Below are 11,865 nucleotides of genomic sequence, written 5' to 3' on the forward strand. Positions count from 1 at the left end.
GAGCAGGTCTGTGGGATGTAGTCGGATCTTTTGGATCTTTTTTATAAAGTCCGTCGAGTTAGTGATGTATGATTCAGTTTTTCCAGTGAGGGGTTGTAGTGTTAACAATCTAAAGTGACAATCTAGTGCTAACAATTTAAATAGAGATAATGGCTACAATATAAATAAAATATGGAAGACCATCCTCCCGGCTATTGAAAACCGGCCGAATTCCTCTCCCTTTCCCCCCCCTTGACTCACAATTTTCTTCTCCCCCCTCCCCCCCAAGAATGGATCTAAACACGGAGAAAACCCGCGAAACGCAAGATTGTCACATAGGTAACACCGTGAAAGCTTCAAGAATGTACCTCTTGTCATAACACTTCTAATATATGTAGGAAGATTGTAATTATTATTTATTACTTCATATACATATTTATCATTTTTATTCCTTAATAAAACTTTATAAACGCATTTTATAAGTTATTGTGTCATTTTACGTCTTTATATGCATTGTTAAATTTTTCATGAACCGTACATACCCCCCCTCTCCCTATGAGTAGCCGTATATCCCATCCCTATGGGATAAATGGCAAAAAGGGTTTCAAAAAGTTTATTTTTTAGTAGGAAAAATTAATATTCGGATTCCTAATATTTTTTTCATAATAATAGATAGTATGAAGTTTTTACTGGTATAGTTTATTTGTCTTAAACATAGTAAATTAGTACTTGATAAATTAAATCTCTCTTAGGTGCGGCGTATAACCGGGTTTACCCTATAATCTAATCCTATCGTTTGCGAAAATCTTTGAGCACATAAGCGTGTCTTGTAACGTGCAGCTTCATGCGATGACGTAATTTTCATTTTGAACACCCTGCACTTATATCCTATGGCTCTACGGTCGCGAGATAAAGGAGTTATAGTCTACGTTCGATTCTGTTCATGAGCTGCTAGCTTTTCACGAATGGTTTGAATCCATTTTTCTGAATCTTTCCCGATCACGGCTTCATCATACGTTTTCGGTTCAGCGTGCAAGACAAAGCAAGCCTCGTATCGACGTGGTGCGCGCAACAAATTACACCTCAAATTTAGTCGCGGACTATCACCCAAATCCGTCGCGTGTCGCTTATTCTCGCGCCGATTCGCATCGCGCTGAATGCAGTCGTTCGGTTGTTCGAGCTTCGTTGTCGTTTGATACGCTTTTCTCACTTATGTTAGATAAGATATGTTGGCTGCTGTTTGCGCAAACTTGGACTCGACATATTCATTAAAATTAACGTCTTACGAAATTATGTCTTGTTCGTTTCTGGATGTCAATTTCTTCGGATCGGTAATTTCTTGAATCGTCTTGGTAACTAACAAAAATAAGCTTTTTTTCTTTTGGATCCCACTTCTTTCTCTGTCCGCCCGAAACTTGAATATACGCTTCGCACCCGAAAATCTTTACGTGCGAAAAATTCTTACCAGTCCATGCTTCGTACGATGTCGTTAATTTCGATTGGGAAGATGGAGTTCTGCACATAAACAGCTATGTTGACAGCTTCGGTTCAGAGACAAGCAGGAAACTTTTTTGCTAATAACATTGTCCAGGCATTCTCGACAATAATGCGCATCTCACGCTTTGAAGCGCCATTTTATTTCGGAATGTACGGTGCGGAAAATTTCAATTGAACGTACCATTATCAGAGTGTATTGTTTAAATTCTTCGACTGAATTTGTTAAGGTCCATCGCCTCGTAATCTTTGAGTGCATCAAACGCGACGTCTTTATGCCGCAGAAAATACGTATGCCGAAAACCGGTACAATCATCCTTAAATTCTGCGAACCATTTCCTTCGAAAACTCATGTGCTGCTGTCGAAGCACCATGAGTCTGTGCTTATGTGATCAGTCGCAGAAGCATTAGGTTTATTCTTTTTCCATCCTAAATTCTGAACTGGTGTACACTGGTGCAATAAGTTAGAATGAAACGGATATAGTTTGTTATACTTTAAAGTTTAACTTATTGCACTACACTGAAAAAAAATGCATGTAATTTTACATGGAAATATGTTTATGACTGGAAAATTATCTAAATTTCTTATGGTAAATATGATTGGAAATTCATATACTGGAAATTGTAAATTTCCAATCATATTTAAGTAATTTTCCAGTCATGAACATGTAATTTCCATGTAAAATTATATGCATTTTTTTCAATGTAGTTCAGAACTAATTTAAAACTTTTTGAAAAAGAACAGGGCCATTGTTACTCACAATAAATACATCGAGATCCGCGTGCCTATCATTCGCGTTTCTTTTCGTTTCAATCTTTTTAGTAATTGCGTCTCTTCCTACAATTTCGGGCAATGTGTCCTTTATAACAGTATTGATATTCGTAATGTTTATACCTCACTTGCTTGGAGTAATCTCCTTTGGGCAGATTTTGCTCCTCATTTTTCGATCCCTTCTTGTGTTGCTCCAGACTGACAGCCGCCGGCGCGCTCGCTGTCTCGTCTGTTGCAGTGAGTTGTTTCTCTTCCTTGATAAGCCTTTGTATCAGGTTGAAGATAGTCTGATTGGCCACTTTTACGCTGTCCCAGGCGATCACGAAAGCGTTATACTTAGCTAGTAGGGATCCAAGGATTTTTGTCATTATTGTAATGTCGGAAACTTCCTCACCGATATTCTTGAGTTGTCTCGCTATGTTCTCGACTTTGGCAATGTGCTGCGATACTGAGTCATCGGGTTTCATGCGGTATTCGTGAAACCTTGTAAGCAATAATTTACTCGTCGCACTCGTCTGTTCGTAAATCGCCGATAGTTTTGCCCACATTTCAGCAGCGCTATCGCATGCATTAGGTATTTCAGTTGCGAGTAATGCATCGCGGATGATAAGAGCACTATTGCCTTAGCGTTCTTTTGTAACCAAGTAGTTTGTTGCTCCCCGCTGTTTCTGGCTTCACTGTCGTTTACTATATCGAGTAGGTCGTTTGCTACGAAGATCGCTCTCATTTGAAATTTCCATTGTTGGAAATTTTGTCCGTCGAACTTCATCACGTTTTTCGTGTCTAGGGAGTCCGCCATTGTCCCTTTGTTTCAATTTAATTCGCTTCTTTGGTTGATCCAAACAGAATTGTGGCACGCGCATTGAGAAAAAAAAAGGTGGATAACTTGATACACACTGAAAAAAAAGATTGGCTGCTGCAGCAAATTAGATGGTAAAATATGGCATAGCATTTTTAATTGGTTGCATCAGTCAATTTTTGGTTGTGTTAGCCTATTGAAATCCTATACTGACATTGCGGATAGACTAACGCAACCAAAAATTGGCTACTGCAGCCAATTAAAAATGCTATGCCACATTTTACCATCTAATTTGCTGCAGCAGCCAATCTTTTTTTTCAGTGCATATGAGTTCTCACAGGAAAATCACAAGGTGTCGAAAAATTCTTGACGTGCACCTCGGACGACCGAAACACAGAGATCACAAAAGATGAGAGATAGTGGTATCACGCAGTGTGAATCCATATCCTGGGCCTATAGCCTGTTCCAGTGGGCGCAGGAAATTAATTAAATCAACCATTACTTTGAGGATGCACAAAAAGTTTATTAAAGTAAATCAAGATAGTAAGAGCTTTTCACGGTGCAGGTGTATAGCGGACTAATTTACACGGATGACACGCTGTATAAATCCGATGTCATAAACTGGCGAAACATAACGAGACGAAACAGTCTCTCGCTCTGGTGGGACGAACATGAAATACAAAAATGCGAAATATAAACGCGTCGGGTTTAACAGAAGTATTAAAAATTTAGATAGATATAGATTTGAAAACAATTTTGTTGAAATAGCAAAATAGTTATATAGAACATTCAAACTGATTGTCAGAATGCCGTAACACATTTGGTAGCATAGCTCATGCTTCAGTTTCTTATATAATTATTTTAATGATCCAACAAAATTATTTTCAGATCTATATGTAGCTAAAGTTTTAAATACTTTAGCAAAATCGTTCTTTATGTACTTATATAATTTATGTTTTATTTAAATATTTTTTTATACTTTTTTAATTTAATATTATATTTTCTGTATTTTTGTTCACTAAAGAGAACTAAAACCATGGTACGTTCGCGATTGCGATTGTGATACTTATATAATATTTCAACAATAAATGTTTATATAATGCGCTCCGACATTTGCGTTAGCTTTTATTAGTTATTTTTGTCTCTTCTTTGTCGAATGCTGGCTGTTTTTTATCATGTTCCTGTCTACAGTATTAACAATAAAAGATTTTGTCTATAATTGAATATAAACGCGATGATAAATGATCATTCCACATTGATATTACTCGATAATTATAATCGTTCAATTCAAAAATGAATTCTTCCGTGTAAGCTTCTGTAAACATTGAAGCAAACGAAACACACAGTATCAAGGACTATTGTGCCTTAAGCCACTTGAGTTAAGTCACTCATATTTGATTAATAAAAATTGCATATTATATCGTTATACGATATGAAATTAAGTAACATTCTATTAGATTTTTCTAAGTAATTCATGAAACTTCGTTTTCATGAATCCAACAGTCGATCATTCGCAACTTAATTTCACATCAATTACGTGATAAAACGTAATAAATGAAAAGCTGACTTTTAAACGAACGAGCTTACATCTGACTATAAAATACTTACATCTTGATAGGATTCTTCCTTGGTAGGGGGAGTGATTTTCTTTTAGCGTCTCCATTTGGATATCCGGTGACCCCTCGCGGGGGTTCGTGGACAACGGATAAATTCTCTGTGTCATTGTGCATTCTTAATTAACGACTCTGCAATCACAAGAAAAAACGAAAATCGTAAAATTATCTCGCAGTGATCTAAACCTTTAATTAAATCGGATAAAAACCTAATTTACAGTCAATTGATTCTTAATTCATTTAATCTTTCGCCTCTTTTACCTTTGCCATTTAGCGTATTCTTTTTTTAATTACACAAATGTCGGATAAAAAGTGAGAATCTTCGTTGAAGGTTCGGAGTTGAACAGTTAGCTCGAATCAAACGCGTCGCACGCAGTTAGTCATGCTAGCTGCGACACAATAGTGCCCCTATTTACTCCCGCCATTATCCACTATATCATATGTTTGCACGACGAAATACTCCCCGTCTAAACAATGATTAGACACCGTACTAGCCACGTTAATTAATCGATCGGTCGCTATAAGCTGCATTAATACAAACGGCGAATTCACTCGACGTTTCATCCTTTTAAAAGTATTCTATTTCCTGTCGCGTCGGTCACGCGCGCCGCGATCCCTTGTAACAGGGAAATGTCGATTCGCTTTTTCGATACGTCGAATAAAACGAAACTTTATCCAGCCGACGAATCGATGGCTTTTCCGATATGCAGACGGGATATCAAGTTCGTATCGTTAAAGGGGAGAACCGGACGATGATACCGACAACGAAAGGGAATCCACCAGGAATGATGTTAAGACCTCCTAGGCTTTTAAGAACACGGTGAAAAGGGCGGATGAACAAGATCTCGTTAGAGCAGTGAAAAAGCACTGACGAGGGGCATTTCACGCGGCCCTCGACCGATTCGATTGAATGGATTGTGACGATTGCACGAATGCGATCACGCAATTGCGAGCTTTTTCTTAATAATGTCCCTCGTGTCTATACGCGAAAGAGTTCCATTTCGGTTCCGTTTGAAATTATACGAATCGCATGTCCAACGTTTTCCTTGTATAACACAATAAATAGGGAAGCGCTAAATTCGGTCGATAGATCTTGATGCGGTATGGATTCAATAACACGCGTATCTATATAGAGGAAGGTCACCGATACTGACATAGTTCTCCTAAAACGACATCCCTTTATTTCTTAGAAACTAACCTTTGCACCTTATTAATATTAATACAAACGTGATCTGTTTAGCTAATTAAAGAAGTACAAACTCATAATTCATATATTTGTGGCTTATTTCTATACCAAATCAGCTAAAAACAAATTCTATGAATCCGAGAAGAAAATTCTTACGGTGTTCTTTTGCAAATTGCGTAATTAAAATAATAGTGACTGTATTATTGATAATATTATGTCATTTTAAATGTTTATAGTTTCATAAATTAGTTTTCTTTGCAGAATAGGATATATCTTTATTTATAGAATAGGAATGTTGGCATTATTGTCTACTATGTCAGTTTTGTCAGACGCTCATTTTTGCATAACTTACGAAAAACTTAATTATTGCAAAATTGCAAACATTATTATAAAAACTGCTTATACTATCTGATAGAAGACACTTTTTAGTTTGTATTTATGTTTTTGAAGTTGTATTTTTATCTTTTGTTTAAGAAATATTGTCTAAAAACAAAGTGATATGTCGGTATTGGTAACTTTCCCCTAATAATTCTTACTATATATTGGTGTCAATATCTACAACACGGTGAGAAATATATAGGTAAACATCGCATGGTGTCTACACCGATACTTTTTAAAGTGTATGTAGATTTTTAAATAATGTACATTTTCTAACTTCAATTCTATAAACTATTTTCCTTATATCTTTTTCACTCTAAAAGATATTTAACGTCATGTCAATTTATATAAATTTCATTGTATTGATGTTGATATAAACACCAATATGTAGATTTGACATTAGGAGTGTGGATTTAATCGTAGAATATATATATATTCTATATAAGTTATATACAATATATATATTGTATATAAGAATAGACTGCGTATTCCTAAGTGGTCACTTTCAGTTTAGGAAGAGTGACAGTTTAAAACATATCGTGCTCTCTCTCTCTCTCTCTCTCTCCCCCTCCCTCCTTCCCTCCCTCCCTCTCTCATTGTCAGTCCTATCACCATTAGGGAATCTTAGATACTGTCATACTAACAATAAGCGCATTTAAACGAGCAGATGACAGATCATCTGCTGCGTGAGACGAGGTAGTTTTTATTTTTAATAGTTATTTTCATTTCTTTTGTTTTTCGTATTCGTCTCTCACTCTGTAACACTTCTCGATTTTTATATAGTTTATTTTTATATTTGTATTTGTATTATTTTTTTGCTGTATTATTTTTGTTATTTGTATATTTTTGTTCTTACGCTTTTCTTTTATTTTTGTGTTCTTAGAGGGCTTGCCCTATCTCTAAAATATTGAATTGAAGAGGGATGCTGGTATGTTCAATTCTTTTTAATGAGGCAAAGAAGCTAATATCAGAAAGTGCACTTATACCTATTATGTCATATGGATTCAATACCAATATGGTGTTGAATTCATTCTATTAGTGTTTATATATAACACATGTTTATATATAAACACTAATAGAATGAATTCAACAACATATTGATATTGAATCCATATGACATAATAGGTATAAGTGCACTTTCTGATATTAGCTTCTTTGCCTCATTAAAAAGAATTGAACATACCAGCATCAATATGATGAGAATTATATTTAACACCCATATTGTTAAATCCACATCCATATTTTTAGTATGCAGATTTTTCACATATTCCGATCTACTTTTGATGAACTACTTTGACTCTATTTATTTGTCGTGGCCATATGATCATTATTACTGCAGCCATATAATCAGAACTGTGATCAAAATTAGGATGGTGTAGAGCCTATACAATTATTTGCGCTTTTAGAAAGGCGTAACTTTCGTTATCATGACTGATCTCTATTTTCAATTAACTCGAGATAACTTCTTATCACTTTGCCGAGTTTCACAGACTAAATCATCCTCGTTTAGACTAAATTACTAAATCATCCCATATCGAATGAGATGTAATCGCAAGCTCCCTTCGCTCGTTATTCTACCTAGACATAATACTTGTCGTTAGAACTTTATTAGTCTCGTATCGCTGTATTATTATTGATCGCATCGTGTTTCGCCCCGCGTTTCGATAAAACGAAACACGGATGAATTATTGGCTGCCGCTTGAAAATTAATCGTCGAATCTGTCGCGTTAAAAGAAAAACTTCAGCTTTGTTTCCTTAATTAACGAAACCCCTCTTTTGCTTTCCGTTCGAAATATTGAAACATCGAGGATATTTAAACGCTCATGAAAAGGGATAGCGATGTCAATTTCAGATTATTCTATTTCACATAATAGGATTTTCTAATTATATTTGCCGTTTAGTCTTCAATAAGTTCGCCTTCGAGCGAACGGAATTTTTTTCCCGCCATCTGAACCCGCGCGGAAGAGTTTATGAAATTTCCCCTTTCCAGTTGATTTGGCACGACCAACTTATTGGCTTCAACAAATAAATTATCTTCCTCGTTCAATCCATCCTCCGTTCGTCCTCGTTGTCGCGCCGAAACCACTGCAATGCCTTCGGAAATCTTAAAATATCAATCGTGAATATCCTACGATATTTTTTGTGCATACATATAGGTATATCATTGCCGGAATCCAAATAAAAAAATAGAGAAGAATTTTTCTAATTTAATTTAAGGGGAGATTATTAGCGTTTCAGACTGATTGTGTTGAAAGTCCGGAAGTTATCGGCGCGCAATCATATCTGAAATAAATTAATTTAAATAAAGAATATGTATTGTATTATTCGAAACATCTAATTTTGATCGTTGTTGGCGTTCTCTATCGTATTTAAAATAGAGAAGATTTAGGAGAAAAAAAATCAAATAGGGGAAAGAACAGATGTGTCTGTAGAAACGGGTCACAGTAGACTTGAGTGAGTATAGTTTCAGAAGTGCCTGCACAATTTTTAGTCTTTTCGGTTCTTTTCAGGGCTCGTGAATCATCGATCCAAACCAGAAGTCAGGCGGAAATAGCCATCACCGAGATACCGAGACACATTTGCCGTATTTTGGTCGTTCGACACGATACAGCGCGCACAATACGGTCCATTAATGACGGAAAAGTTATTGTCGAGGGGAAGAATGAACATCGGACCACTCGCAGACTCTCGGAATAAAGAACTTGGCGTGCGGGCTACTAAGACTTTCATAACGTCGCTTGACTTTCCCAATATACGCGGTAACGTCATTAGGACGGAATCACAAAGTAGAGTGAAGTCCAACAAACACGGGGACCTGCTTTCATTTCTCACCCACGCCACTCGCTTCGTCGCGCCGTTGAAAAATCGCGGCTAATTGAAAAAATTGCGAAAGTTGCGAAAACTTTCGTCGGTAGTCGTAGCCTCCGAGGTGCCCATCTTTCGCGCTCATGGAACTCCATTAAGCTCGGAAACTAATTTCCCAACCGACCTCCAACAGCGAGACTGTCTTGTAATCCTCTGCGGTCCGCGACTCTCGAGACACGTGTCTAGAAGATCGGCAATTTATTATTTTACAACTCGCGAGGAATAGTTTAGATTAATTTTGTTATAAAAACTAGCCTCAATTCATAGATGGATCAATGGATGTATGTGTGTTAGTTTATTCTTGTAAAGTTCTCCTACTTTGCAATGTAAGCTGATGTAAATAAAATATTCTATTTTAATTATATATAGCCTCTCTTTGAAGTAGGAACTCACAATTATCATTCTGCATAATCAACACGAGAAAAATTATAAAGGAATATTAACAGTTGAAGTTTACTTTGATTACAGCTAATTATGACAAAGTATTATTGCATTCTTTTTAGAGATAAAAATATTATAATTTTTATAGAACGGAAAAGTCACTGTAGTGACGCTGAAACGACGTCACATTTTAAGGAATACAAAATGATGAAATATAACAAATCTTACTTGAGAAAAAACTGTAAGATTTTAAAAATTTATTCCTGTTTTTTAAAGCTTAAGAAATAAATTTAAAAATTAAATAAAGAAAAAGCGTGACCACATTTTATGAATATTTTGCTAATTATTTGATCGTTAAATTTGCCCACATATTAACTAACTACTGATATTTTCGTGATGCTAGAAAACGAATTTGACTATCAGATCGTGAATGCACATCGCGATATTTTTTTGCTTATATAAAAATGAGCATTCGTCTTCGCCATTTGCCTGCTTCTGCTAGTCTCAATGTAATTAACACGACGTACCAGCAGTACCCACCGCGCTGCTTTGTGGGCCTTGGGTTCGTTAAGCTCGGCAAATTAATTTCCATCGTACTTTCAAACCCGACCGCGATTCTTGCGGTTCGCCAGTGAATGCGCGCGGTGCGAAGTGCGCCGGGCTCGTAATGCAGCGATTCACGACCGTGCTTCCGCATCCGTTTCGTCGGAACGAAATGCTCTACGCTACCTTCCCCAAATGGAGGATGCTACCACAGGGGCGGAAAACGTGAACGTGGAAGTGCCAAAGCCGTGAAGGAAAATGCAACGCGGGTTATTCGCTTAGCGGTAAATTAAATCTAACGAGTCAGCGAGAAAGTATTCATGCAATGCCTGGCTCGTGCGGAACACGACTGTGCGAATAGTACAAGAGAAATGCAAGACCTACGGCGAACATTTTTTGGATTTTCGATCCGCTTTCGGTTTTGATCTCTTTTGAATTTCATTCGGCTACACGCTTTTTAACAGACATAGAGTTGACTTTTTCTTAACGAAAATTTTGTGAAATGCTAAAAATTTGTTTCTTTTGGCTTTCTATCCTTCAAAATCGGATTCTTTAATACACGAAGAGAACGGTTTTGCTGAAATATCTGAAAAATTTAGTTAGATATAGATCTGAAAATATTTGTTGGAAAATACTTTTTCATCAAAATAATTGTAGAGGACGCTCAAATTGGTTGTTAGAATGTTAACACTTTTTACACTTACTCATGCTTGAGTTTTTTACCTAATTATTTTGATGTGGTTTAACAAAATTATTTTCAGATCTATATCTAGCTAAATTTTTAAATACTTTAATAAAATTATTCTTCCCATGTAACTAAGCACTAAATTTTTTTATTGACAGTAAAGTCAACATGTGAATAATCAACGGATTATTACTACTTAAAGTGAGTCGCGGGAAACGTTATCAAACATCTGACTCCATCAGTTCCCTGAGTAACAATAGTATAAGTACTATAAGTCAGACAGTAGCAACCGATTAAGCTAGATAAGATTAGACTCGATTTGCTTTCATCGTGATGCAACAAAATGTAATTATGACTCCATCCAGCTCGCCATTATCGTTTGATGACACATTCCGTGTTTAACTTCAACACCAAATCCGTTATCACAAATTCTTTGTGGTGAATTCAACAACATATGAATTATATGAGTCCCTTCGGGAAGTCTCTTTATTCATAATATATTCACGCAAATGCAGTGTAATGCGGTATTGTAACTTATTACGAAAGGCGGAGGGAAGATCGATGGTTGCACGATACATCATGCCAGAGATTAATTTAAGATTTGATATCCTTGGCAAAGAACGAACTTCCATGGACAAGAAAAAAAGAAATGCCTTGCACAAACTTCGTTAACTAATGTTGAAACGTGAAAGTTGCGATTTTCTTCTTTAAGGAAATAAGTAATCCCGCAGTACTCGAATCAATCTGCGAATGAGGGAACAGGATCTCGCAATTAATTTTTTATATGAAAGAATGATTTTACTGAAGTATCTAAAAATTTAACTATATACAGGTCTAAAAATAATTTTGTTGGATTATCAAAATAATTATATGGGAGCTCAAACTGGTTGTTATAATGTTAAAACTTTTTGCAACATTGCCAAGCATTCCTATGTAATTATTTTGATTGATCCGATAAAATTATTTTCAATCTTGCATTTATTATAGTTAAATTTTTATATACCTACTTTAATAAAATATTTTTCGTTCTTCTTTCTTTTTGTGTAACTATATATACAATAAAAATTTAATTAAATATTTTTATAAATGTATATAACCTTATATTTTGGTCTAAATTTAATTAAATGTTTATATAAAATGAAGGTTATCCGTTTCGCGGTTTTCTCCGTG

At 35.8% G+C, this 11,865-nt stretch overlaps 1 protein-coding gene across 1 annotated transcript in view; it reads right to left on the minus strand.

Moving 5' to 3' along the window:
• Window positions 1–11,865, minus strand: part of Mdr49 (Multi drug resistance 49) — a 117,447-nt gene that overhangs the window by 41,498 nt on the left and 64,084 nt on the right. The window contains 1 exon segment of the mRNA XM_018455649.1: window positions 4,653–4,789. Within this exon segment, the coding sequence (XP_018311151.1) occupies window positions 4,653–4,767 (115 nt within the window). The 5' untranslated portion in view covers window positions 4,768–4,789.

The sequence above is a fragment of the Mycetomoellerius zeteki genome, unplaced genomic scaffold, assembly GCF_001594055.1.
Source record: "Mycetomoellerius zeteki isolate Tzet28-1 unplaced genomic scaffold, Tzet1.0 scaffold5, whole genome shotgun sequence".
NCBI lineage: Eukaryota > Metazoa > Arthropoda > Insecta > Hymenoptera > Formicidae > Mycetomoellerius > Mycetomoellerius zeteki.